This window comes from Sphaeramia orbicularis, chromosome 8 (assembly GCF_902148855.1).
Source record: "Sphaeramia orbicularis chromosome 8, fSphaOr1.1, whole genome shotgun sequence".
Taxonomy (NCBI): domain Eukaryota; kingdom Metazoa; phylum Chordata; class Actinopteri; order Kurtiformes; family Apogonidae; genus Sphaeramia; species Sphaeramia orbicularis.
The window spans coordinates 53,546,210-53,569,800 of NC_043964.1; the positions used below are offsets into that span (position 1 = coordinate 53,546,210).

General features: G+C 38.1%; 1 protein-coding gene across 6 annotated transcripts in view; it reads right to left on the minus strand.

Annotated features, from left to right (window-relative positions):
• Positions 1 to 23,591, minus strand: part of LOC115423968 (neurabin-2-like) — a 91,888-nt gene that overhangs the window by 27,801 nt on the left and 40,496 nt on the right. For all 6 annotated transcript variants that reach the window (XM_030141019.1, XM_030141020.1, XM_030141021.1 and 3 more), the window contains one exon: positions 1,423 to 1,555. In XM_030141019.1, coding sequence (XP_029996879.1) covers positions 1,423 to 1,555 — 133 coding nt within the window. The remainder of the gene's footprint in view (positions 1 to 1,422; positions 1,556 to 23,591) is intronic.

Sequence of the window (23,591 nt, forward strand, 5' to 3'; positions counted from 1 at the left end):
TTAAGCAAAAAATCTTGAATTAGGCAAAAAAAAATCTTGAATTAGGCGCAAAAAATCTTGAATTAAGCAAAAACATCTTGACTTAAGCAAAAAAAATCTTGAATTAGGCAAAAAAAAATCTTTAAGCAAAAACATCTTGAATTAAGCAAAAAAAATCTTTAATTAAGCAAAAAAAAAAAATCTCGAATTAAGCACAACATCTTGAATTAGGCAAAAAAAATCATGAATTAAGCAAAAAAATCTTGAATTAGGCAAAAAAAAATCTTTAAGCAAAAACATCTTGAATTAAGCAAAAAAAATCTTTAATTAAGCAAAAAAAAAAAAATCTCGAATTAAGCACAACATCTTGAATTAGGCAAAAAAATCATGAATTAAGCAAAAAAATCTTGAATTAAGCAAAAAATCTTGACTTAAGCAAAAAAAATCTTGAATTAAGCAAAAAATCTTGAATTAGGCAAAAAAATCTTGAATTAGGCAAAAAAAAAAAATTTAATTAAGCAAAAACATCTTGAATTAGGCAAAAAAAAATCTTGAATTAGGCAAAAAAATCTTGAATTAGGCAAAAAAAATCTTTAATTAAGCAAAAACATCTTGAATTAAGCAAAAAAAATCTTTAATTAAGCAAAAAAAAAATCTCAAATTACGCACAACATCCTGAATTAGGCAAAAAATCTTGAATTAAGCAAAAAATCTTTAATTACGCACAAAATGTCTTGAATTAAGCAAAACAAAAAAATCTTGAATAAAGCAAAACATCTTGAATTAAGCAAAAAACAAATCTTGAATTAAGCAAAAAAATCTGCCAATGGAACAAGTGAAAATGATCTTGTTAAGATTTCTTGAAGTCAGATTTTCCAGATCTATTGTCTATAAATCAGTTCTTATATCTCAGTGTAAAGTTCTTCTTTAGGTGATTCTGTCTCATTTTAAGAGTGATGAGATATTTGGACTAGAAATGAGAAAAATACACTTGGCAAGCTTTAAATTTTTTCCAGTGTGGAATAAACTGTGGACATTAGTCGACTGCTTTGTGCATTTTTAGCATCATTTTTTGCCCAAACGTTACCTGTACGTCTTCCAGGCAGGACAGAATGTTTACACAGTGAAACACACATGCTTTTCTGGTCATTTTTCTGGTCATTCCACTGTACTGAGAGAAGAGTTTACACATGGTTGCAGGTTCAAATCCATTCTGTTCAAAATTACTAGCTGCTAATTAGGCTAATCTGCGCTAACTTTAGACCCTTAAGGGGATAATGAAGTTGTAAGCACACAGTCAGTGTACGTCCGCTAACAACACCCTGTCAGTGTGTGTGTGTGTGTGTGTGTGTGTGTGTGTGTGTGTGTGTGTGTAGTTACATAAGAGGCTTGACGACTCTCCTCAATGACTGCAAACGTGTGTGGAAGTGTGACGGTGTTTACCTTTCTCCAGCTCCACAGGAAACAGGTCCAGCTTCTCCACTCTTTTCTCCAGCTCGTATTCGGCCGACGCCGCCATGGGGTCCACGTCATCGTTACGCCGGTCGTAGTCCTCGTTAGAATAGGTGGTAAAGACCTGCGCATGGAGCAAAGGTCAAAAGGTCAGAGGGCTAAAGTCTGTATGTTTATTCAGTAGGGATGCACCGACACCAGTATCGGGTATTGTCTATAAATCAGTTCTTCTATCTCACTGAAAAGTTCCTCTGTAGGTGATTCTGTCCGATTTAAATGTGATGAGATACTGGGACTAGAAATGAGAAAAATACACCTGGGAAGATTTAGATTTTTGCAGTGTACACATAGGGCCTGATTTACTAAGATCGCAAATAACGGGCGCTAATGTGCTTGCTCGTGCTAAAAATGCATGTGCTATTGATTTGCGTGTCACAGCTGATCAACTCAGATTACCTGCACAAATGACAACAGGTCAAAGTCTTGGAGACCGCCCGAATTAAATGAGGATTTTGGTGTGCTACTGGTTGTTGTCATGGAGACAGTGCGCTATAAAAACTGCTCTGGGATATGCCAGCACTCATAAATATGAAGTTGTTCTTTTTCCACACAGAGGGGTGAATAGGTATTTCTCTGTTGTTTATCAGTGGTGAAGTGTGTGATTAGTCAAATAAATACCTTCTCTCTTATGTTGCTTTGCATGGTGAACGAAAACTTTTAAGTCCGTGGGCATGATTAAAAAAAAACAAAAAACAAAAACAAACAAAAACATCCGCTTATTGCTGGTTCAGGAGTCCAGTCACAACACTGTGGACAGCGCTGTTTGTGTGTGTGTGTGTGTGTGTGTGTGTGTGTGTGTTGTGCAGCGCGAAGCTGTGTCTGTTAAAACCTGCCTTTCAGACTCCCTAAATATAGACACAAAATCATCCACCACAATCACTTTCAGGATTGGTAAATCACATTGCACACACTAAATAAATATCTGCATTTACTCCTCCCAGTAATTTTGTGTGTTCCGGCAGAAGCGCTCATATTTGTATATTCACCAGGACAAACATGCTAAATGGGTTGCGTGACCTATTTTGTCCATTTGAAAGGCGCAAACCTCGGTGCGTCCTGTCAGTAGATGAGCTTCAACATGTTTTTGCGTGCGCAGTCAAGTTTGTGCACGTTTTTACACGTGCAAACCTTTAGTAAATCAGACCCATAGAGGGTGAATCAAAGTAGTTCTGGGGTTCTGGACAGTAAAACCAAAGCAACAATGGAAGAAAAAAACTACGGTTTAGTTAGTGGGTCCAGATGAGAGAAGACTGGAAATGATGGTTCTGTAGCATCACAAGACTGTCACACATTTAGAAGAAGAATTCAGAACTGCACTACTTCAGGTTGTTTCCAGAACTATTATCTGAAGACTGAAGTCGCTGAGTGACACAAAGACTAACAGCACAAAATATAAATGAAAAGAGGACACCTGCAGTAAGAAATCTGTTACGAGGAAATGGTTAAAGGTAGAACCTCCCACCAGTGATGAATGGAGTGGAACTGTCTATGAGATGTATGTTATGGAGCAGATATCCTTTTCCCTCAGAGTTTAAAAAGAAAAATTTTATACAGGGTGAGGAAGCAAAATGTACACTATTCTGAGGCAGGGATTGAAAGACAGTGTATGACCAGTTAGTTTATTGAAAGTCATGAGAATTTATTTGCCACAAGAAAATGTCCATAATAGAAAATGTTTTTATTCTATGTGTCCTCCTTCTTTCTCAATAACTGCCTTCACACGCTTCCTGAAACTTGCACAAGTGTTCCTCAAATATTGGGGTGACAACTTCTCCCATTCTTCTTTAATAGTATCTTCCAGACTTTCTGGTAATAGTTTTGCTCATAGTCATTCTCTTCTTTCCATTATAAACAGTCTTTATGGACACTCCAACTATTTTTGAAATCTCCTTTGGTGTGACGAGTGCATTCAGCAAATCACACACTCTTTGACGTTTGCTTTCCTGATTACTCATATGGGCAAAAGTTTGTGAAAAGGTATGGATAATAGTGTTAGGTATGATTATGACATCAGTATATGTTTGGGTTCAAAACAACTGACGTAGTGTCTGCTGAGAAAAAAACAACTAAATGTTCATTGTACATTTTGCTTCCACACCCTGTAATATCTGGTCCAAATGGACTGAATACGTAAAACCAACCAGATCTGATTTCATTTGACTGTATTTGTGTTTTGTGTGAACCTATCTGCTTTTATGTCAGATTGTGATTATATGAGGTGGTGCGCTCCCCTGTTCTGTTCTGTTCTGTTGTATAAATGTTTCAACTGAAATTAATGATCCACAAAAAAAATTATAGAAGAGTAATATGGATATAATGATGGAAACTTCCTGTATCCATCCTATTGTATTTTCTTGAAGGATTCTGTAATTCATGTATGTGACGGACATTTGGGGCAGCCGTGTCTCAGATGGTAGAGTGGGTTGTCCAATAACTGAAGGGTTGGCGGTTCGAATCCCGCTCTGTCCTAGTCAGTCCATTGTGTCCTTGGGCAAGACACTTCACCCTCCTTGCCTCCAGTGCCACTCACACTGGTGTATGAATGCATATGACTGTGTGGTGGTGGTGGTGGGAGGGGCCGTAGGTGCAGATTGTCAGCCATGCTTCTGTCAGTCTGCCCCCCCCCAGGGCAGCTGTGGATACAGACGCAGTTTACCACCACCAGAGGGAGGATGTGAGAGCGAATGAAGAATGGGGCAATAATGTAAAGCGCTTTGAGTGACCAAAGAAAGCGCTACATAAATCTAATCCATTATTATTATTGTGATCAATAATTATCACCTACATTTTTGATCAAATACTGGGCGTGGCTGTGATGACCTCACAACGAAGCGGCCATTTTTAGAAGTATAAAAGTGTGTATATCTCACACACAGAGTATCAGATTGAGTTGGACCCAATGGAACATTTGTGCAGAATGACAACCTGAACACGATGATATGGAACTCGTATGTTTGGATCGTAAAATAGCTCTCTGACGCCCCCTACAGTTTTTGAATAGGAGTGAAACATTTTTTTTGACATAGGCAAAAAAAATTTGACACACACATCCCTCATGCCAAACTGAACCAAAAAGCCAATGAGGACACACCCCTATTTACAATTGTGGTTCCATGACAACACTAAAGCTGTACCATTCAAATGAATGGGGCGTTGCCACAAGGACGTTATTGCTGAAAACCTCTTTGTGTTCCACTAATGGTACACAGACTGAAAATTACACTGTGGAAAAGTAGAATTTTCCAGCAAGAAGAATTTTCAAAATATTGAAAAATGACTTGGCCACACCCCCTCAAAAATATGAAAATACATTGCACAAATGGGAACCCACCCAAAAAAATTTCCACGCAGAAACATGAAACTTGGTCCAGACATAGCCCATGGTAGGACAAGTAAAAAATTACATTATGGCCCCACCCTAAACCCAACAGGAAGTCGGCCATATTGGGTGGAAGTGTGGACCTCTAAAACCCCCCCCCCCTCATCCTTTCATCATCTCCTCCTAGGGTTTACATCCAATTTGAACCAAACTGGGTGAACATCACCTACACACATGTGTGATCAAAAGTTATCACCTACATTTTTGATCACATGTTGGGCGTGGCTGTGATGAGCCTGTGATGAAGCGTTCATTTTCAGAAGTATAAAACTGTGTATATCTCACAGAATTTCAGATTAAGCCCACGATCAGGGGTCCTCTTACTGTCGGTGGCCTCAGCGGTCGCACGGGAGGGCGAGGGCCTTAACACTGCTTACGGTTTTAATTATTATTATTATTATTATTATTGTTATTATTATTATTATTATTATTATTATTATTTGCCTTTCTAATAAAAAGATAATTTCAAAGAAAAGAGGATACCTGCATTAGAGCTACACGATATTGGAAAAAACTTTTATCAACCCTGGGATATATACTGCAAAATGAAAAACTACTCAGGAGGATATAACAGCTGTGTGGTGCCGACATAAATGCTCAAACTAATTAGTCGTGTTTCCTCTGGTTGTGTCGACACAGAACACGTTTCAGTTTCATCCTTCTGTAGTTGAAATAATTCCAGATAACTGACATTGTTTTTCTTTTTTTGCACCAACTTTTTGTTTTCCGTGATTTTCTCTGGTTCGTTGCTCATTTTTCAGTGTCGTTACCAGCGACTCACTCCGTATGCAGGGGGCGTGGTCTGCTTCGGCAAACTGATTAAGAATGATTGTGATTGGTGGACGGCTGTGTGCAGTGTGTGTCAGGTACCCAGGATGAACTTAGATGAGAACATGTTGAGTTCATTTCCCTCCTACATTACAGGACTTTGTGATGTGACAACTGTGCACACGTACATTGCGATGACGATGCTCAAACGATATATTGTGCTGCTCTAGCCTCCATACTGATATAGGCTTCCACATGGGTAGGAAATGTTCCATATCATCATCCTCATATCATAACTGTCTAACTCACAGGTGTCAAACATGCGGCCCGGGGGCCAAATCCAGCCCGCCAAAGGGTCCAGTCCGGCCCTGGGGAAGAATTTGTGAAATGCAAAAATTACACTGAAGATATGAACAATCCTTTTAGTTCAGGTTCCACATTCAGACCAATTCAATCTGCAGTGGGCAGGATTCAGTAAAATACGATCATAATAACATATAAATAATGACGACTCCAAATGTTTCTCTTCCAAAATGTAAATATTTTCAAGTATTTACACAAAAACAAAGCATAATTTTGCAAAAAATGTGAATAACCTGAACGAATATGAACAACTTGAAGTGTCTTAAGAGAAGTAAGTGCAATTTTAACAAGATTCTGTCTGTTATTAAATGTTTTGTGTGTTTGTAGATCCGCTATGATCTGTAAGTTATAATGTACATGTGTAAATGATAAACTGAGGCAGAATATTGTTAAAATTACACTTATTTTTTCAGTTTGTTCATGTCATTCACATTGTTTGAAAGGATAGTTTATAGATGTGAATCTTATCATAATGTAAATGTACTTTTTTCACTCTAAAACATAGAGAAAAGTTTGGGGTTGACATTATTTATATATGATTATGTTACATTGTTATATATTATATTATTTTACTGGTTCAGCCCACTTCACATCAAATGTAGCTGAATGTGGCCCCTGACGCCCCTGGTCTAACTCCTACACAAATGTCCAAAAGTATGTGGACACATTGAATTCAGGTGTTTTTTTTCTAACACAGATCTGGGATACAAAACAATAATGACTAATGTCAGAATAGAGTTTTATTGCATGGGTTCTCTCCAGGTACTCTGGCTCCTCCCACCATCCAAACACATGCACTGATAGGTTAATTGGTTAATCTAAATTGCCCATTGGTGTGAATGTGAGAGTGATTGTTTGTCTCTATATGTTCAGCCCTGCGATGAACTGGAGGGTGTACCCGCCTTCCCCCATAAGGAGCTGGGATAGGCTCCAAGCGACTCCCATGACCCTAGTGAGGATAAAGAGCAGGGGCGTAGAATTGTGTAGGGACGCTAGGGACATGTCCCTACCAATATCCATCCACTACTGTGTTGTCCCTACCAATACAACCGCTGTCTGTACTGTTTAGTCAGTGATTATGGCACACAATGGGTTAATAGTCAGTTTCTGCTGGAAGTCCCGCCTCTAAAACCATTGAGTTAGGCAGTTCTGATAAGAGGATAACGATGTAGGAAACATTATATAAAACCTTCATTTTCTGTCCATACACTGCCCATTTTAAGGTTCTATCTGGACTGTTTGGCATCCACGTCCTTGTCCACCAGCGCTGCCTTCTGCAGTAATCTATTACCCCCTGAGACGATGCAAATGCAGTGGAGTGAAATGAATGTGCAGAATGTCTTTTGTTCTTTTATGGTGGATCATAAAACCTGGAGTCAACATCCTCTGAGCTCATCCATGTTACTACACTTTCCCATCTTTCCTCTTACTCTGTATCACACCCCTCCCCCCCTTTTTTTCAAAAAAGGTCAGCAGCATCTGTCTCCCCAGTGACCATCTCGGCGATCACGTGGTTGGGTCTCCATGGTAACCACAGGCTTGCCCAGTGTGAGTTTGGCACGGGCACTGCCTTGTGCTCTGCCTCTATCTGTGTCTGGTGGATATGCTAATGTTATGGAGACGCATGTAGAGTCAGGGACACTGATACAGGAGGTATACAGTATGATTTAGATGAACACACACACACACACACACACACTCTGGTACAAACAGGGTCAGAGGGCGTAATTGTTAAACCGTTTCCTGTCGTCTCGTTTCCTTCCTGTTGAGTAACTTTAAAGCAGTGTGAGCACATGAGCCTTCAGACTTATTGAACACATGATGAGAACGTTGAAAAGCCAAAACACCAAAACACTATCATTACCAGCACCTCCTGCCGTCCCAGTTTAACAGCCTGGGAATCTGAAACGTAGTACCATCGGCTTCTCTCACAGATCTGCCTCTGAAACAATGGCAGAGCTGAGCCTGAGTTTAGCTACGCAGGAGTCGGAAAAAACGGCAACATGGGAAAAAAAACCAACAAAAAAACCCCCCAACAGAACAGTGGTTTATGGGTAATATTTTATGTACATCCAAACACTGCCTCGATTATATTTGTAAGAAGGAACCAAATATGAGGAAAGAGGCGCCCACACACTGCCCAAGGATTTTTTTTTTTTTTTGGGGGGGGGCACTAAACACACATGACTATTACTCTATTATTGTTGTTGCTATTGTTGTTGAATAAAAGCACCAGCAGCAAAACACGTGGATAGATTTAACAGCAACAAATTCCAAATTAACAATTTTCTAAAAAAAAAAAAAAAAAAAAAAAAAAATTCCAATCCAATCCAACTTTATTTGTAAAGCACTTTAAAACAACTGCAGTGGCCCAAAGTGCTGTACAGAAGAATAATTAAAACCAAAATAAAAATACAAGAATAGATTAAAAAACCATACAATTAAAAACAACAAAAATAAATAAAGAAATAATTAGATAAATAAGAACAATAAACCACTACCAAATAAAAACAATAGAATAAAGATAGTACCCTCAAACATCTCACATGGTTTCAAAAGTCAAGGAGAAAAGATGGGTTTGATGAAAGGATTTAAAAACAGAGGAGCCTGTCTGGTATGGAGAAGCAGATGGTTCCATAGTTTAGAAGAAAAAAACAAAACAAACAAATAAGAAAAAAACTCACTACTGTGATGACAGAGGGGGTGAATGTGCCTGTGTGAGGATGTACAGACAGTATGTATAAATATAAATATAGAAGAACATCTGTAAGGGATAGGACTACTGTAAGACAATATGGGACTACTTCTGCATCGGAGAATCCAAAACCAATCAACATGTTTGACATTTAGTTTGATAAACTGCTTCCCTGGTTAACCCTTTAACCCAGAGGTGTCAAACTCCTGTTAGTTCAGTTCCACATTCAGCCAAATTTGATCTGCAGTGGGCCGGACCAGTAAAATAATAACATAATAATATGTTAATGATGTCAATCCAAACTTTATTCTATGTTTTACAGTGAAAAAAGTAAAATTACATAATGGAAATGTTAACATCTACAAACGATCCTTTAAAACAATAAGAATAACATGAACAAACAGAAATTTTTGAAAAAAAAATAATAGCAATTTTAACAATATTTTGCCTAAGTTTATCATTTCCACATGTGCGTCATAACGTACAGATCCCAGTGGATCCACAAATACACCAAACATTTAATAACAGACTGAATACTGGTCCAATTCCACTGACTTCTATTAAGACATTTCAGGTTGTTCATATTTGTTCAGATTATTCACACTTTTTGTGGAAGGATACAAAGTAAAAAAACAGAGTGTCAATTTAACTCTTAGAGAGTTGATTTTAACTCTGTTTCAGATAACATTTGGTCCCACTCAGAATTAGAGTAAAATTTACTCTATGGCCAGTGTCAGATTTTCAGAGTTAATTTTACTCAATTCAGTGTCAAGATTAACAATGAAATGTGTAAAAAATATTTAACACTGTGGCGTTTTCACACTGTTGAAAGTAATATGATTACACTTTATAGAGCTATTAATTCATTTTCTGAACCCTCTTCATCCTCACTAGGGTCATGGGGGTCGCCTGGAGCCTATCCCAGCTACACTGGAGCAAAGGAGGGGTTCACCCTGGACGAGTCACCAGTTCAACATATAGAGACAAACAATCACATTCACACCTATGGGCCATTTAGATTAACCAACTAACCTATCAGTGCATGTGTTTGGATGGTGGGAGGAGCCAGAGAACCTGTAGAGAACCCACACAGACACGAGGAGAACATGCAAACTCCACACAGAAAGATTCCACCCTCGTTGACTGGTGTTGGAATCGAACCCAGGACCTTCTGTCTGTGAGGCACCAGTGCTAACCACTGCACCACCGTGTCGCCTTTTATAGAGCTTTTTTTACTCCAGATTTACTTATTAATATTAATCATGAAATGACTTTCCAAATTTTCTGGGAGCGGATCTTTGGGTAGTACTGATGGATTAAGTGTTTTATTTTTATACTCACAGGTTTGAATATTTGCTCTATGGGTTTCAAACACTCTAAGAGGTGCTTTAACCCCTCTGACCACCACTGAACATTCACATTCATACATACATACACAGTGTGACTGACACTGAATGCAAGGAGGGTGAAGTGTCTTGCTCAGACAGAATGGGATTCGAACCCCCAACCCTTGGGTTATCAGACAACCCGCTCTACCTAAGCCACGGCCACCTGGAAGGTTTGTCATTGTTCTGCCTGTGTCACATGAATAAAAATAACCACAAAAAGGCCAATAACCACTGTAAAACAGGCCCATTAACCTAAATAAACACTAACACAACCCCCCCCCCCCGAACCCCTGCACATGAAATAGAACACAATGAGTTAAATGTCCAGTACCCACAATGCAATGTGGCAGACTGACACTAATCATCACTCTGTAGAGTTGAATTTGACACTGTGTCTGTGCAGAACCTTACACTGACTTTTAACTCTACTGTTAGAGCTGGTTTACTCTCCACAGAGCTAAAAATACTCTAACTAGGTTCAAATAACACCTCTGGAATTTTTTTTACTGTGTAGTTTGTTATAGAGTAAATACAGTAAAATTACATAAAAATGGTTACATTTAAAAACAGAAACATTTGGTGTTGTATTTATAGGTTATTATGACTAGGGATGGGAATCGAGATTCAGTTCTTTTTGAGAACCAGATCCCAGTAGCTCGAATCCTTGGAATCGTTTGCCTGCCTGCTTATCGATTCTGCCTTCGTTGTGCATGCGCGATGACATCACATGTATGCTGCATTGTTTTGGTCAGAATGTAGCCAACATGGCACTGAGGCAGAAACGGTCCAAACAGACCACACCAGGTCCAAACAGACCAGACCAGGTCCAAACAGACCACACCAGGTCCAAACAAACCAGACCAGGTCCAAACAGACCAGACCAGGTCTAAACAGACCAGACCAGGTCCAAACAGACCACACCAGGTCCAAACAAACCAGACCAGGTCCAAACAGACCACACCAGGTCTAAACAGACCACACCAGGTCCAAACAGACCAGACCAGGTCCAAACAGACCAGACCAGGTCCAAACAGACCAGACCAGGTCCAAACAGACCACACCAGGTCCAAACAAACCAGACCAGGTCCAAACAGACCAGACCAGGTCCAAACAGACCACACCAGGTCTAATCAGACCAGACCAGGTCCAAACAGACCACACCAGGTCTAAACAGACCAGACCAGGTCCAAACAGACCACACCAGGTCCAAACAGACCAGACCAGGTCCAAACAGACCACACCAGGTCCAAACAAACCAGACCAGGTCCAAACAGACCACACCAGGTCCAAACAGACCACACCAGGTCCAAACAAACCAGACCAGGTCCAAACAGACCACACCAGGTCTAAACAGACCACACCAGGTCCAAACAGACCAGACCAGGTCCAAACAGACCACACCAGGTCCAAACAAACCAGACCAGGTCCAAACAGACCACACCAGGTCCAAACAAACCAGACCAGGTCCAAACAGACCACACCAGGTCCAAACAGACCACACCAGGTCCAAACAGACCAGACCAGGTCCAAACAGACCACACCAGGTCCAAACAGACCACACCAGGTCCAAACAGACCAGACCAGGTCCAAACAGACCACACCAGGTCCAAACAAACCAGACCAGGTCCAAACAGACCAGACCAGGTCCAAACAGACCAGACCAGGTCCAGACAGACCACACCAGGTCCAAACAGACCACACCAGGTCCAAACAAACCAGACCAAGTCCAAACAGACCACACCAGGTCCAAACAAACCAGACCAGGTCCAAACAGACCAGACCAGGTCCAAACAAACCAGACCAAGTCCAAACAGACCACACCAGGTCCAGACAGACCACACCAGGTCCAAACAAACCAGACCAAGTCCAAACAGACCACACCAGGTCCAAACAGACCACACCAGGTCCAAACAAACCAGACCAGGTCCAAACAGACCAGACCAGGTCCAAACAGACCAGACCAGGTCCAGACAGACCACACCAGGTCCAAACAGACCACACCAGGTCCAAACAAACCAGACCAAGTCCAAACAGACCACACCAGGTCCAAACAGACCAGACCAGGTCCAAACAAACCAGACCAAGTCCAAACAGACCAGACCAGGTCCAAACAGACCAGACCAGGTCCAAACAGACCACACCAGGTCCACTGGAACACTGTCAAAGCTTCAGTTTCTTCAAAAGGGTGGAATCCCTCCGGTCCGTTCAAACATTCATCCACAGCATGGGATTCATTTACAGGAATGTCACATATTTGATTTGCTACTTAGCGGCGCTTTTGAATCTAGTGGCAGAGTGAACACCAGGCCATCATCCAGGCCCAGTTCTGGTTCTGGTGCGGGCAACAAACATCGTACCCCCTCAAATACAAGTTTCCGAAGGTAGGGGAAAGGAACTGAGGTGCACAACAACGGGAGACGGGTCGACATAGTAGAAATGCAGCGATAGAGGAATTAGTAAAGCATCTTTAGTTTCACTTTCACTGTACCCCCGCCCCCCCAGCCAGGCCCGGCGTCATCTGTTCTTATTATTTGTACATACTGCATATGTTATATTTTCTGTGCAGATGGAACTATAAAAGACAGTTCATGCAAACACACCTGTTTGTACTGTATTATTCCTTCACCCAATGAGAATCAATACGAGAATTGGATCGAAAAGCAAAATCAATGATGGAATCGGAATTGTTAAATTCTTGTCGATTCCCATCGCTAATTATGACCGTACTTGACTGGTCTGACCCACTTGGGACTGAATTGGTCTGAATGTGGAACCTGAACTAAAAAAAAGTTAATATCTAAGTAGAATTTTTGCATTCACAAATTCATCCCACGGGCCGGACTGGACCCTCTGCCAGGCCGGACTTGGCCCCCGGACCACATGTTTGACACCCCTGCTTTACCCCCTGAGCCCTGACTCCAGGTACAGGTTCACATATTAAATGTCGATACAGGAATAATAATGGGCGACTGGTGAACCTTCAGCACAAGGCTGTGTCGATCAAACATGTGCTTTATCTGAAGGCCGTGTTAAATTATAACCAATAGCACATTCCAAACAGAAATCACAACTGGAATGTGGGAAGACAAGTCAAAGTGTAGGACAGCTGCAATTTACCAGGATACATGTGATAGAACACACAGATCTAGAATTAACCCTTAAAGACCCAAACGTCTACTGATCTAAACTGTTTAATTCCTGTTGATCCACTAATCCTATCAATACATGTCAATAATTGGTGTCAAATACAGTTATTCATCTATTCAGGGTCATCAGATATGACCATATTTGGACGTTCAGAGGCTCCGTAGTTACCGTGGAAACACTGTCATTGTCTACAACATTGATTCACCAGTAAAACCCATGGAGTTGGGTCAATGACAGTGGATAAGTGGATAACAAAAATGAATAAAAAAAATCTACAAAATATGAAAAAATATTTTTAAAAAAGCAAAAAATTAACAAAAATAGAAAAAAACACAATAAAATAAGCAACAAAATGAACAAAAACAGCCAAATTAATGAATAAAATGAACAGAAATTAATAATAAATCAACCAAATAATAAGTAACATTAATAAAATAAGCTACAAACTGCACAAAAAAAGAAGAAAAAAATGTAAAAACGGGCAAGAAAAAGGAAAAAAATAAATAAATTTAACAAAAGTGAATAAAAAATATATCAAATATTACATAACATAAAAAAATAAGGAATAAAATGAATAAAAAATGTAAAGATTGATTCCTCAGTAAAACCCATGGAGTTGGATCAATGACAGTGGATGGACTCAGTGAGACTGGACTGAAAAAGACACTTTTTTTTCAGTTTTCAGTGTTTTTGATGTAATTTGATGTCAACTGTAATCTGATCTTTTATGAACATCTACATGATCAGTGAATTAAATACAGGAAAATACATGATTTTCACTGAAAAAAAACACCAAATACAGAAGATAATATTACAGTAAATGGTGATAAATCACTTAAGGAAGGTTAAATATAGAGAAAAATTCATTTGGGAACTGACACTTAAGTAACACTGGGTTTAACACTTTCGGGTTAAACAAAAATCCCACCAACCATTGGTTCCAGTTGAATGAGACGAAGCTTAAACACACGCTGCACCAGCTGCCAGCGTGACCTCAGCTCCACCTGTTAATCCCCCCCGGCTGAGTAGTGAATTAACCTGCCTCACACAGTTAGTCTAACTGGATCAACACTAGGAGAACAGTACTAGTCCTCTGGATTTACTCACACTGTCACGTTCTCTTGTCATTCATTTCATTTCATTTCTTTGGATCTCCATTAGCTGTGGCTTAGACCAGGGGTCTTAAACATGCAGCCAAAGGTTCCAATCCGGCCTGTGGGATGAATTTGTAAAGTGCAAAAATTCCACAGTCAAGGCTGTGGAACTCATTTTAGTTCAGGTTCCACATACAGACCAAGGTTATTATCGTTAACAAAAACGAACGAAATGACGAAAACTAGAATTGTAAAAACATTTTCGTGAACTGAAATAAATAAAAAGTATAATTAAAAGAAAGAAAACATAACTAACTGAAACTGTATTGTGTGTTTACAAAACTAACTAAAACGGATAAAAAATATGGATAAAATTCCCTTCGTTTTCATCGTTTTATTGGATTGATACGAAATCAATTTATTTCCCTGGCAGCTAGCCATATTTAAGGGTCCGTCACTTGTGGTTTCCAGTCGTCTTCTGGTCCCCACTCTACCTGGAAACATGGAGACTAAAGCTGGGAGAAAGCAGCAGAGTCCTGTCTGGGATTTATTTGAATACGACCACAGAGAAGAAGAGAAAAGATATGAAGAAACTAAAACTAAACTAAAACTACGCATTTAGAAAAAAACCCCAAAACTAATAAAAACTAGCAAACCTGCTCTAAAAACTAATTAAAACTAACTGAATTAGAGAAAAAAAGTCAAAACTAAATAAAACTAAACTAGAATGAAAAATCTAAAACTATTAGAACCCTGATACAGACCAATATGATGTCAAGTAAAATAACAGCAAAATAACCTGTAAAAAAATAATGACTTCATATTTTCTTCTTGTTTTGATGTAAAAAAAAAAAAGTGTGTAGATAGATAGATAGATAGATAGATAGATAGATCACTATGCCTATAAAGACAACTTCAAATTTTTGTCTTTGTTTTAGAGCAAAACATATTAAATTATGAAAATGTTTACATTTACAAACTACCCTGTACCAATAAAATGTGAATAACCTGAACAAATATGAACAACCTGAAATGTCTAAAGAAAATTAAGCACAATTTTCACTATTTTCTGCCTGTTAGTGATTATTTCGTGTCTTTGTAGATCTTATTCATAATGCACATGTAGAAATCATAAGTTGAGGTATAATATCGTTAAAGTTGCACAAATTTTTCTTAAGAAATTTCAGTTTTTTCAGGTTATTCACATCAGTTTTGTTTGAATAGTTTTTAAAAGTGAGGATTTTCATAATTTAATGGGAGTTTTTTTTACACTAAAACATAGACAAAAATTCTGAGTTGTCATTATTTCTAGGTTATTCTGTTCTTATTTTACTGGTCCAACCCACTGCAGATCAAATCGGGCCGAATGTGGAACCTGAAAGAACATGAGTTTGAGAGCCCGGCTTTAAATGAACTGCATGCTGGACCTCCTCATGTGACTGGACCTACACCATCAGTCCTGGTTCATCTACAGTCTGTCCATGGGAGTGGATCTGTCCTTCACTGTGGTTCTCCCCGAGGTTTGTCTTTTCCCACTGAGAACCAATGTTGTAGATGACGGTGTTTCCACGGTAACTACGGAGCCTCTGAACGTCCAAATGGGTCATATCTGATGACCAGGAAAAGATGAAGAACTGCATTTTACACCAGTTATTGACATGGATTAATAGGATTAGTGGATCAACAGGTATGAAACAGTTTAGATCAGTAGATGGTTTAGGTTAAAGGTTTGGGTCTTTAAGGGTTAACAAAAAGATTAAAAAAAAAACCAAACTACAGTACAATTTGTCCTTAAGTAAACACTGTGAATACCTCGTACTGATACACCAGGTATTTGTTTTGCTTTTGGACTGTCAAACTGTAATTGTGATCGTTATCCATCACCTTCCTCTGTATTTGTGTTTGTGTGCAGGCATGAGCAGGAAGAAACACACCCAGTCACATTCCATCTGTACACACACTCACAGAGGTCGCAGTGTTTACAAAGACCGAACACAGCGAAACAGTCCGCACACATGGAAACACAACGACTTTAACCAGCTGGGTGCAACCTCCATTTATTCCACTGGTCTACAAGTCTAATGCCTCCAGAATAAAAGTGGTGAAATTTAACCACGTGTGAGTCAACAGTCTCTTTTCCATTGACCCTCAAATTGTGCAAATATAACTTGTGCATAAAAATTTACCTCATAAAAAAACGACAATTTCAACAAAAGTCTCATTTTTTGCTGAAAAGTTTTTGCGCCGGCAAGAGGTGGTTTTTCAGGCGTAGCGCAAATGGTGCATCACGCAAAACTGCACCACGCTGCTCAGAGGAGGACCAACAGATATTTCAAATCTTTTATTCCTTCAGTGATCACACTTTTAAACTCTGACAGAAGCCATTTCAGTCATTTTATATTTTTTTTTCTTTTTTTAAATATTAGCATAACCAATAGGGTCTTTTAGTCTGCATTGGTATTTATTGATTATTTATTGTTGATTATTTAAATGCATTTATTCGTAGTTGCTTTCAATAATCCTGTGTTTGTGCACTGATTTATTTATGTTTGTCACATTGCACTTTGGAAGTGGGCTGATGTCTGTGGTTAGCTGCAAATGAATTGCCCGAATGGGATAAATAAAGTTTTCTGAATCTGAATCTAAACTATGCGAGTAGGCTAACGTTATGAAAGGCTAACATTATGAAAGGCTAATGTTATCCTCTGTTTGCCTCATGTTGAATCCATTTCCATTCCTGCAGCTGTTTGTGTGTCCAGTAAAACCTACAAACTGCTCCTGATCAAGTCATGATAAGTTTACAGGGTGGGGAAGCAAAATGTACAATGTTTTGAGGCAGGGATTGAAAGACAGTGTATGACCAATTAGGTTATTGAAAGTCATGAGAATTTATTTGCCACAAGAAAATGTCCATAATAGAAAATGTTTTTATTCTATGTGTCCTCCTTCTTTCTCAATAACTGCCTTCACACGCTTCCTGAAACTTGCGCAAGTGTTCCTCAAATATTGGGGTGATAACTTCTCCCATTCTTCTTTAATAGTATCTTTAAGAAAGTGGACATTGCTGTGTGATGTTCTATTGGTAGCATGTTCTAAAACGCCCCAAACAGCAGAATCCAGAGGGTTTAGATCTGGGCTTAGAAGGCGGACATAAACATGATTCCCAAAAATTGCTAAAGTTGGATTTGTTGCTGTTGTCAACAAGTGTTTTGGTGTTCTTGTGTAAGATTTTAACTTCAAATCATATTTTACTGCATTTCTAACGGTCTTGTTGTCTACCTCAAGTTCAATTGCCATTTTTCTCATGGATTTGGTTGGATCCTTTAGGATTTTGGATTTGAGAGCTTTAATAAAAGCTTTGGTACGTTTTTTGTTGCTTCCTCCACTTCCAGACTTTCTCCTAATAGTTTTGCTCATAGTCATTCTCTTCTTTCCATTATAAACAGTCTTTATGGACACTCCAACTATTTTTGAAATCTCCTTTGGTGTGACGAGTGCATTCAGCAAATCACACACTCTTTGACGTTTGCTTTCCTGATTACTCATATGGGCAAAAGTTTCTGAAAAGGTATGGATAATAGTGTTAGGTATGATTATGACATCAATATATGTTTGGTTTCAAAACAATTGACGTAGTGCCTGCTGAGAAAAAACAACTAAATGTTCATTGTAAATTTTGCTTCCCCACCCTGTATAATAATGAGTTAATAATACTGATGAATTCTGGGTAAACTAAATAGAGTAGTTTTATATGTCACTGTTTCCAAAACAGCATTTTTCTGGACTACTTTAAAAGAAAAAAAAAATGGGCAAAAATTGAGAGTATACCCACTTCTCCAGGGACCACTCCACAGCACCCACATGTGTAAAAACACTACCATTTACCAGGAAAACATCAGCAAACCTGCACTTTTGTCATTCGTTTTCCTATGAATCTCATTAAAATACGGAACATTCAGCACATTTAATCTCTGAAGCAGATCATTTCTCAAACATTGTCGACCAGCCTGAGCCCTTACTCGTATCCATGTGCGTGGGAATAAAGGTTTAAAGCTGGTATCTGCTGGATCAGATGTGGAAGGTGAGATGTGAGGCGTGTTGAGTCTTGGTTGGAACTCTGCGCTGTTCACTTCACCGTGTCAAAACAACGGCGGCCCAGCCAGTTCCAACGGCGACGTGCCTGGACCGGCCACTGTGTCGACGGGCCTTTGTTTACCGGAGCCGTCCAGGAACATGTAAGACTAGTAACTGATCTAATCTCCAGTGAGGTAGGGCTGTCATAACACCACTGCACTGTCACACTGAATTATGGCTGAAAGGCCAGAGCGGTAGAGAAAGCAGAGTTGCAGCAATTCCATAGACTCCCACTGTAAGAAACAGTGGACGAAATATGGACCTACTTCCAGGTTGTGGAGGCGCTAATAGTTCCATGTTAGGGATGTAAATTATCGATTAACTCATTAATCATTTGTTGGTTGACCTTATCGATCAATTAACGATTAATTGATAAGCAGCAATTTTTCTGAGAACCTGAATTTCTCTTTCAACAGGGTCTATAACAGCTAATAAATACTGGCAACTCCAAATTGTTTTAGTGCAAAAAATAAGATTCAATTATGCCAATATTTACATTTACAAACTCTCCAGACAAAAAGGATGTGAATAACCTGAAAAAAATGGAATTTGTTAAGAAATATAAGTAAAATTTTATCAATATTATGCCTCGATTTATCATTTATACATACGCATTATAGGTCAAATCTACAAAGACACAAAACATTTAGTAACAGGCAGAATATTGTTAAAATTGCACTTAATTTTCTTCAGACATTTCAGGTTGTTCATATTTGTTCAAGTTATTCACATTTTAAAGGATTGTTTATTAATGTAAACATTTTCATAATTTAATGTTTTTTGCACTAAATCAAAGAGAAAAAATAGGTGATGTCATTATTTACAGGTTATTATGATATTATGTTTGAGTTTGATGCCCTAACTTGCATTTTGCAGATTCATCCCACGGGCCAGAGTGGAACCTTTGGCGGGCCGGTTTTGGCCCCCGGGCCACATGTTCGACACCTGTGGTCTATAAGAATAAAAGCTAAATATTGTTTATATACTTCATGAAAAAAGCATGTCATATTCCTTATAGACTGATTTATTGAACCATTGGATACAGAACAGGTAATGACATTTATGGAGTAGAACTAAAGAAACTCAACAGAGGAATTCAATAAAATACATGGATCTGAAGAGGGGCAGTTTAGAGGAAATGGACATTTCTGACACGATGGAGCCAGACTTCAGCAGAGATGCTGTGGAAAAGGGCAATTAACCGACAATTAATAATTTAATCTAGCAAATTCTAAATTGATTGTCAATTAATTATTCTAAACTTGCAGCAGTGCTGACCGCTTCTGTCAGTCTGCCCCAGGGCAGCTGTGGCTACAGATGTAGTTTACCACCACCAGAGGGAGAATGTGAGCGCGAATGAATAATGGGTCAATAATGTAAAGCGCTTTGGGTGTCTAGAAAGGCGCTATATAAATCCAATCCATTATTATTATTATTATTATTATTAAACATTGAGTATGGTGCTGTCAGAACACATTCGTTTCTATTTCAGCTGATTTACCAACTCCAGCACTAAGTTAATCAGATATGGTCATCTTTGAAATGATCCGGTCTATTTCCTGTATTAGTGACATTTCTGTTGTAAATTCTGTTTTCTTTGGTCTGTGTTAGCGTTTGTATACATTTTAGGGATGCAACAATACGAAAATTTCATATCATGGTTATTGTGACCAAAATTATTACAGTTATCTTCATTATCACGGTATTATTGAAATTGTGCTCAAAATGTTCAAAAAGTACTAATATACACACTGAAATAATTTAACCAAGTTGTATTTAAAAAAAACAAACAAACAAACAAATAAAATAACAGGCACAATGTATATTCTGTTGCAGAAACATTCAAATATTAACCCTTAGTGGTCTGAGCCTATTTTGGCTGTTTTTCAGTCCTTTTGATTTTGCTTTTATAAACAAATGTTTACTATACCCATGTTTAGTATCTTTTTTTCCCTGCACAACTTCATTTATATTGTCTCCCTATTATTTTTTTCACTTTAACCTACTATATCAACACAAGTGGACAAAAAAAAAAAAAAAAAGTATGAAATCTGATTTGAAAAATGTATTCAATTTATTGCGTAAATAACACAAAGATCCTTAATGAACCTTTTCAAAGACTTTAAAAGTGAATATTGGTTCCAAATATTAGGTATATACAATTAAAATTTTAATACATTAAAGCTATACTCAAATATTTGACATAAAAACATGTCTTTACATAGGGTTTTTTTCCCCTAAAAGTGCAGTAATCAAACACAGTTCTCATGATAATTAGAATTTAAACGGTAATACTAACTGTCTGCAATTTTACCACCGTTTATCGTTATACCGGTAATCGCTACATCCCTAATACATTTATATCATTTATATTATTTTCAGCTGTAGTCCTATAGTTCCATAGTTGGACTGGTCCAGCTGCTCACATGGAACCACTAGAACTACAAATGATGGAGGTTCTAAGGTAAGGTACCGTGAGTCCAAATATGGTTCTCAGTGGGTTTTATTGGAGTTGTTTTGCTGAACCTGGTGGTGTTGGTTCAGTTTGTCAGCTGAGGTCATGTGATCATTAGTGTCATTTACTGCAGGTACAAATATGGGTCCACTTTTGCCGCCTTTCCACTATGTGGTATTGGCTCAACTTGACTCGTCCTTTTTGCGTTTCCATTACGAAAAAGGACCTGGAATCTGGTACCTGGTACTAGTTTTTTGGTATCACCTCCGCTGAAGTTCCAGGACTGGGGACCAGATACTAAAAGGTGACGTGTAAACGCTGCAGACCACTGATTGGTCAGAGAGTTGACTCTGTGACCCACCGTTTTACAAAAACAGATGCAGAAGTTGACAGTAAATATAGCGGTAGGTTAATCCACATGATGACAGCCCAAAAACTACACCATTCACTCAGGAGATTCAGTCTTTGGTGGCCGACGTAAAAATTCAGCGTGAGCTTGACAAGACAACACGCAACGAGTGAGTTTATCAGTGACTCTATGAGCAGACGACAGGGAAGTAATTCGCCGCATCGCTATGACGACCAGGTACTGAAAAGTCAGTAGTATCCTGTTATGGAAACGGTCTCCAGGAATAGGATCTGGTACCTGAGTCGAGTCAAGCCGGTTCCACAAAGGTGAAACGCGGCATTTGAGACTTATTTTATTGTATTTGTCATTTATTAACGTTTCATAATGATTTCATGTGATGCCTGTCAGTAGTTTTATTTGTTCGGCGCTCATTTCATAAACCTACGACTAAATGTAAAACTTTTCACAGTAATCAAGTCCGTCCTTTCAGTGGTCGACCCCTCTGCTCCAAAGCAGACCTGACTCAAACATACATACAGTTGTGACACAATGGTTGAACATATGCTTGTGTGTGGTTTATTTGTATATTTACCTGCGATAACCCACTCGCTGCTGTCTGTCCCATTAAAGAACATGACAGCGCACCGTTTGTTTGGAACTATTAAGGCTTACATGAACCACATGATCACTGTAGCGGCGACATCAAAGTATGCCGCAATTCTCTCTCTCTCTTTCTGGCTCTGAAAACGGCATGAAGCTGTTACTGTTCATTTACGATGAACCTGCACTAAGTAAAGGAACCATTAAAAAAGTCTGATTCGTCAAATGCACTGGATCTCAAACTTTTTACAGTGGAGTACCTCCTGAAATAGACTTTATTATCCAAGTACCCCCAACTCTCACTTCAAAAAAATTAGGCAAAATGTGTTCCTGTGCCATATGTACAAAACAACATATATTTAACTGTAATATATAAAAAGTAACACAATCCATTTTGTAAAGTAAATTTTGTGCAAAACATAAACTGAAAAGTGCCCTCTATCATTGATAAGAAAAATAAATAAATTGGCCATTAATTAATAAATGAACATTTCGTTAAAAAAAAAAAAAAAAAAAAAAAAAAAAAGAATTCCTTATCTATTCAAATAAACTCATTTTGAATCATATAAAATATAAATGTTCTTCAAATGTTGCCAAAGCTTCAACAAGATGACTGACAATAAAACTATGATATGAATGTATTTATTGTGTTTTATATTTCAGCATAAATTGTCTTTTTTTTTTTTTTTAAAGTGACACCAAGTGACAATGAGATTTATGTTCAATATTATACAATATTTACATTTACATTAAATCATCATAATGTCGGGGAAGGGGGTGGGGGTGTTACGACATATGGCATGTAATATACAAACGAAACAAAAAGTCAGTCAGTAGTATGAATCAATGTCCTGTCTTGGTTGTGTAAATGTTCTGTGTGTGGTGGAGTGTGTAAGATGTGTATGTGGTGTGACTGTTGTGATGTGAACTTCTCAAGAAAAATAAAAGAGAGAGAAAAAAAACAGTCATTAGGTAACTGAAACTAAGTGAGATGAGGAGAAAGGAAAAGGAGAGGGAGAAGGAAAAAAAAAAGGGAAAAAAAGAGGAAAATGGGGGGTTAATAAAAATAAATAAGTAAATAAATGAAAATAACACCCCAAAAAAAAAAAAAAAAAAAAATCAGGGATATCCTCCTGAGACCCAGGAAAGTAAATATTTTTCTTTTTTTTTTTTTTTTTTTTTACAATAAATCAAATCTCACCTCTTCTCATCATTGGAAAACTGACTGTCTGTTCCAACTCATCCACCCTCATCTACTTTCTCTTATGCGTTTTCTTTTTCCATATTTTTCTCTGTATTTGTTCTTTGATTGTCATTTAGTCTTAACTTCGTATCTGTTTACCTGTTTGATGTGTGTTCGTCCCTTGGCTGTTTATTGTAAAGCATCTTTGAGTACGAAGAAAAGTGCTATATAAGACCGATGTAATATTATTATTATTATTATTATTATTATTATTATTATTATTATTATTATTATTATTATTATTATTATTATTATTATTATCATTATTATTATTATTGTCTAGATTGGAAACAGCATAATGCAACAGTTTTTCAGATACAATTTTTATTTTTACTTTTGTTTTTTTTTATAGAATGTCCTTTGCAGTGGACAGGATTTTTTTTTTTTTAAATTTTTTTAAGTAAAGCTGTGAAACTCTTGTCCCCCGCAGAGGACAAAAATGCATTGCTGGGTCTCAGGAGTAAATGACCAAAGATGATCATTAG